This window comes from Anneissia japonica, unplaced genomic scaffold, assembly GCF_011630105.1.
Source record: "Anneissia japonica isolate Jap-2015-1 unplaced genomic scaffold, ASM1163010v1 scaffold7429_len65383_cov117, whole genome shotgun sequence".
In the NCBI taxonomy this organism is placed as follows: domain Eukaryota; kingdom Metazoa; phylum Echinodermata; class Crinoidea; order Comatulida; family Comatulidae; genus Anneissia; species Anneissia japonica.
This window is the reverse complement of record NW_022743507.1, coordinates 43,836-49,917: the sequence shown is the minus strand read 5'-3', so window position 1 is coordinate 49,917 and position 6,082 is coordinate 43,836. Positions and strand designations below refer to the sequence as shown.

At 35.2% G+C, this 6,082-nt stretch overlaps 1 protein-coding gene across 1 annotated transcript in view; it reads left to right on the top strand.

The window, feature by feature from the left end:
- LOC117119502 overlaps positions 1 to 1,646 on the top strand; it is a 4,135-nt gene extending 2,489 nt beyond the window's left edge. Inside the window, exons 3-4 of the mRNA XM_033264328.1 lie at positions 1,145 to 1,358; positions 1,441 to 1,646. Of these exons, the coding sequence (XP_033120219.1) occupies positions 1,145 to 1,358; positions 1,441 to 1,642 (416 nt within the window). The 3' untranslated portion in view covers positions 1,643 to 1,646. The remainder of the gene's footprint in view (positions 1 to 1,144; positions 1,359 to 1,440) is intronic.
- The last annotated feature ends 4,436 nt before the right edge of the window (positions 1,647 to 6,082 follow it).

Here is a 6,082-nt window from a genome sequence, read left to right as displayed (position 1 = left end):
GGACAAGATTAAAAAAATAATAAAATAATGAAAACATAAGACGGACATGAAAAAATTCATAAAAGAACGAACGTATAAGACGGACATGATTCAAACAATTAAACAAAGCCAACATAAGACTGACATTTCTCAAAACAAATAACAAACGTATCGGACGGACATAGACAAATGATACTGTGTAGACGAATGAATAATCTTGTAATGAACAAAATCTGTCTCTTATACACATCTAGATGTGTATAAGAGACAGGGGTACTGACGGGACTACACTACACTTGGTAATGATAACTTATCATTGCTATCGATTTCGTGTCGATGTAACGACGATAGCAAACAGGGTGAAAGTCTTATCACATCCTCGTAATCGTATGTCTTTCCCTTATCCATTCCAACCAAGACACAAGTTGAAGAGGAGGCACATCCTAGGCTAGTTAAGACACAAGTTTGTCAGCTATAGTTCGGTTATGACTGTCTAAAACTATCCATAATTTGTTACAAGTAACAATCTTCAAGAATCTGGTTGCTGTAACTAGAATTGGAGTTTCATTAGCAATTTCTTCGCGGTGAAAACAACACTTTATTACAACACCGGCAAACAGTCCGCCGCTAGTCGCCATGTTGTTGTTTACTGTTGTTGGCTGTACCACAACACGTGAAGTTATTGTAACAAAAACAATTTAATAGTAGTCTAAAAAATATTATTCCGTAATTAAAATTCAAACTATATCTAATTATAATTGTTTAATTTGTTTCTAAAGCAGTAATACGAATTTCGCAAATAATAAACTACGTATCAAAAATACAATATTCGAACGAGTACAGTGACGTATGCAAAATGTCGTGTGCTAATCTAGCGCAAAGAACTTTCAATTTCGTAAGTTTAAACGTCATTTTCTCGTATTTGCAGAAGTTCTGACGGTCGAACTTTTTTTTGGTGCTTTTAAATATTATTATAATAATTATCATAATGAGTAAAAGTATTAGGAAAATTTCGGAACGGGACTGAACGTTAGGATTTTCACCCCATGGCCTACAGAATTAACCTATGTATTGTTCAACTACCTTATTAAAAACCACAATACTTTCTCTGTATAACAATTTAATTAATCAGAGCTATTGATTAATTTGTATATTACTATTATAGGAAATCAAATATTTCCTGAATCAAGTAAGCCTGATGAGATGCCAAATGCTATGCCGGTCGATGTTTTATCTGATCAACCATCTGATGAACCATCTGATGACAGTAGTGAAGATGACAATGATTATGACGATGATTACGATATTGACGATGATCAGCGAGATCCCGATTACATTCCATGTGAAGAAGAGGATGAGGATGATTTTGAATTGAATCAGTAAGTACCTTTTCTATGCAATTGTTTGCAAGCTTCCTTAAGCAGTATGTGTATTCTGAATGTCTCGCACTTTTTTTTTTAGCACTGATGGTGGCTGCAGTGGTGGCAGAAAATTTCTGGTGTTTGAAGAGGAACTGCTAGCAGCGTTTAGCACATGTCTAATGTGTGGTCACCCAACCACGCGCAAAATATCTGCAGTTATTGGGACATTTTGCAGAATAAAACAATACTGCATGAACTGTAATTTTGAAAGATTATGGAGTAGCCAACCGATCGTGATATAATATTATATCCTTCTAATTCAATATCAAGAGCAAGTAGATTACCTTCAGTGTCTTTAGAAGTACAGTATTTTTCACGCGAAAATTAAACCCTGTATTAAAAAGTATGGCAACGCCCCTTGTGTTGCTTTTAGGAACTGAAGTAACATTCAAGGCCCCATTCGTTCCTGATAAAGTGCTCGTTTTCTTCGGTAAAGTGGGTATCTTGTAGGCAATATATTGCGTATTTCTTTCCCCTTAAGTAATTAAAAACATCCCTTCATTTGTTAAAGTCGGAAAGCCCTCTACAGTTCACAGATGCTACTGTGATTCTACTATTTTGGGGTTGATGATTAATCAATTTGTTATGTATTGTCCGAACAATTCTAATTTATATACAGCTAACGATTAGTAGATAAATTTGTAGATAAAATAGGTAGTTACAGTACAAGAGCAGCTGGAACCAACCAGGGTATCATCGCAAATTTACCTTCGTGTCTTAATCTTATCTTCTCCTTATAAGCAGACTTCTCTCTCTCTCTCCTGACTTCTGTGGACACATCAATTGACACTGTGATAAACTTTCCTTTTTATTTTTTCTGTTTCAATATCTTCGGGGCATTTTTTTTAAATTCTTTCTCTATCCACATAACTCAAAAATTTAATAACTGGCTTAGGGTTTGACCCTTGTTTTCACATCCTAAGGGCACGCTCTATGTCAACACTCATGTTGAAGCCATTTCTTATAAAGTCTTACATTTCTTATAAAGTTCTACAGCTTTCCCCTTCCGCATTCGCTGGGATCCCCCAGACTAATTTGTTCCTCCTGGACCTATTTTCAAGATCCTCGATTGACGACTGCAATCTTTCTGTGACTTCATTTAATGCATTTTTTCAATTCCTCCTTATTTTCACCAACAGATTTCTCTAGGCTTACAAACTCTTCATATTTTACACGTTGTAAAAATTCATATTTATTTTCTTCTATCTCTGAATTAAGAACCTCTACACCAGAATCTAGTTCCCCGACTTTTAAATACCTCCCTATAATCAGATATCATTTTGAAATGATTAAGTATATCTCCCTCCACCTTATTCAATGTACAGTAGCCTCCATTATTGTCAGCTTATTCAAAGCCTTTTCCTGCATGCCCACTAGCATATCGATTTTACCGGCCTTCATCACCTTTGAGCAGAAATTTAACAACTCGTTTAGAGCACGTCCACTTGCTTCACGGGCATGCGCATAACTCCCTTTTAGAAGAATCTTATAATACCTTTATAAAATAATGTACTATATATTTGTATAAATATAAAGCGAAACAAAATACACAAATAATACAGACTTATCCAGCTATTGTACATTTAATTCAAACTGGCTACATACACAGTTTATAATATATGTTATAATGGTTTTCAGATTTTTAATGTTATGTTTGGCATTTATTCGAATACAATTGTAAATTTTCAATTCAATTTAATTCTCCCTCAGATAGAACTATTTATTTATTTAGGGCTAGATTTGTTTCCTGGGCCAAGTTGGTTTTGTTCCGTGTTGGTTTGGGGCAGAGTTGGTTTTGGGGCGAAGTATTGTCTGGGACGAGTTTGTTTTGGTCTGAGTTGGTTTGGGCCGAATTGGTTTAGGCCGATTTGGTTTTGCCGGGCTGAATTGACTCTGCATTCAAATGTACAGCAGTCTAAGAGTATAGACAACTTTTTGAACATGAGTGTTGTGGGGTGGGGGAGAGGTGGGAGGTTATTAACCTTGCCTGTCAGGGGTCCATGGGGCGTAGGAGTGGTTGGCGCACCGGTTATGGCTTGGACTCCCAACCTTGAGGTCGGGGGTTCGAAACTCTTTCAGTGCAAATCAAATCGCTTGTAAATGAAATATAATTTCATTTACTAATTTAATTTGGTGTTTCAATGTGTTCCATATGTGTTTGATCCAATGACAGGGGTAGTAATGTGAAGCGCTTAGAGGCCTTGTAAAGGCATGAAGCGCTATATAAGAACGACATGTTATTATTATTATTATTATTTTTATTTGCTCTAATATTTTCAGACGTAACTGCTTTTTGACGCCCTTGTAGTCTCAACTCATTTCCAGGGCAAACTTTGTAGTTCTCTTGATCCATTTCAAGAAGGAATCAATTGCATTGGACCCATTTTGATTTCATCTAAATTTTCACTAATTTGTTAATTATATTAACTTTATAATATGTCCTATCATTAATGCATCAAATACATTATAATAAATAATGTATTCAAAAGTTTGTATTGCTTAATTGTAAAATTGCAGATGCTGTATTTTTTGCCGATTCCACCTATGTTAAAAATAGATAATCAAGTTCTCATGTACAGGGTAATTTTGAATGAAAAATGTTTAATGCTGTAATTGAAAAATGTTTAATTCCCTGAACGTTTCACATCCAAATCCCTGTGCCAAAATATAAATGGTCCAGAGCAAAATTTTTTTCTCATTACCATACACTTCCTTAGCCCCATCACAAGCACCTTGTGTTTATGTTTGTCTTTTAAAGTCGGGCTTTGGAGGGAAAAGAATTTTTGATATGTTGTAGAACTTATTTTTCTAAGACAGAAAAAAGTTGTTTGGCGTAAAACTGGGGAACGGTGAATGAAATACAGAGTTTTGAATATTTTACTGGGAGAAAAAGGGGCATAACTGGCTTTTTTTTCACCTTTTCCCCCAAATTTTTAAAATCAGTTTTCTAACATATCAACAATTTTTTTTTTTTTTTGTCACTTTTAATAAAAGACTGATTTATTCACTAATTGGCAATCCATGGCCTTTGTGCCTAAATAAATAAAAATATATTTTACTACATTGTACCATACCTCATAGTTAAGACCTGTTGCGGCCACTGATCCCACAACCGATGTACTGGCACTTTGTGCAAATACCTGTATTTGTTTTTTAATGTTTCTTTTTTACACCTTAAATTCTTAGGTCATTGTTAGCATGTCCCAAAAATATTACTGGTGCACTGTCATAAATAGCCCCCTTGGCCACCACAGGTTCGAAATTGTTGTTGCGCTGACATCGTTAGCCCATTCACCAACCACTGATCCCAGAAGTGATTGAGTCACACAAATTGTAATAGTGCACTACTATAGTTAGCCCATTCGGTCACTACTGGTCCCAAAAATTGAGCCACAGTATGTGTAATTATACTCATAGGATATCAAATGACAGCAGTCTTTGATATTTTCATAATTTGCATTTTGAGTACTATGTTTAGTTGCAATTTTAAAAAATGCGTTTATAGTATTATAGCTGTGTTAATTTTTTTTTTTTAAATATAGGGTGATAGTGACAACAGCAAACTGACTGACGTATATCTTAGGTACAAATTGTTCATTATTGGTTTCTTATGTATAGCATAAGACAGCTATACACATTTGTGTAGAGGTGTGGCATTTGACAGTACACCTAATACATCCCACTAATGTCAAATTTGAGGTCCATTAGTCTGGGCTTGTAATGTGTACACATCAAATTCACTGATACTAGTCCTTATTCAATCATCTTTAATTAGAGAACAGCAATAATTAAAACATTTTAGGCTATAAGCCAAAACTAGTCCTGGCCGGACCAATATTATCCCGGGAGGACTAATTTTGGCCGGCCAAAATCAGTCCCCGAACAAAGTTTAGCGGCCAAAATCGGTCCCCCGTTTTGGCCCGAACCAATTTTGGCGTGACAGGCCCACACCAAGCCAACACATGTCCGTCACAGACTCAGAGTGCTATTTTCGGCCATCTAGAGGTTGATATTCTTTAAAAAAATCTCATTTGGAAAGGGGAATCCTCAACCCCTTTTCCCATTTCGAGCCTACGAGCTCAAGTCCCCCTGTCGGACAACTTAGCCCCCTCAGAAAATATATCTTAGAGCCGCCACTGGGAATCAGCGGTTCATTGTTACCGTGTGTAGTTGAATGAACAATAAAGTAAAATTTAAATGTCAAACTACTGTATAGCATTGATTATGTTTAGGTCTACAATTGTGCATAAAGTTAGAGGTTTGAAACAATTAACATTTTATTAATATAGAAGTTTAAAAGTTAATGATATTTTAGAATGCTTGAAATGGTGTGTTTTTAGGTAACTATTCTAGAAATGATGCATTTTGTTAATTTATAGATGGTCACAGGAGTGCAGCTTAAATTCCGAAGATACCTAAGTCTTTCAAGAAACGCAAATGTTTCAAGCAGCTGAAGTAAAAGCTGATGTATCGTGTATGTATACTGTGATGTATATGTATATATATGTATGTATGTATGGGTGTGTGTGTGTTTGGGGTTGTAAGTGTATGTGTGTATATGTATGGGTGTATATTGTGTTTATGTGTATATGTACAGTATGTGTGTATGTATATATATATGTGTGTATATGTACAATATGTGTGTGTGTATATATATATATATATATATATATGTGTATATG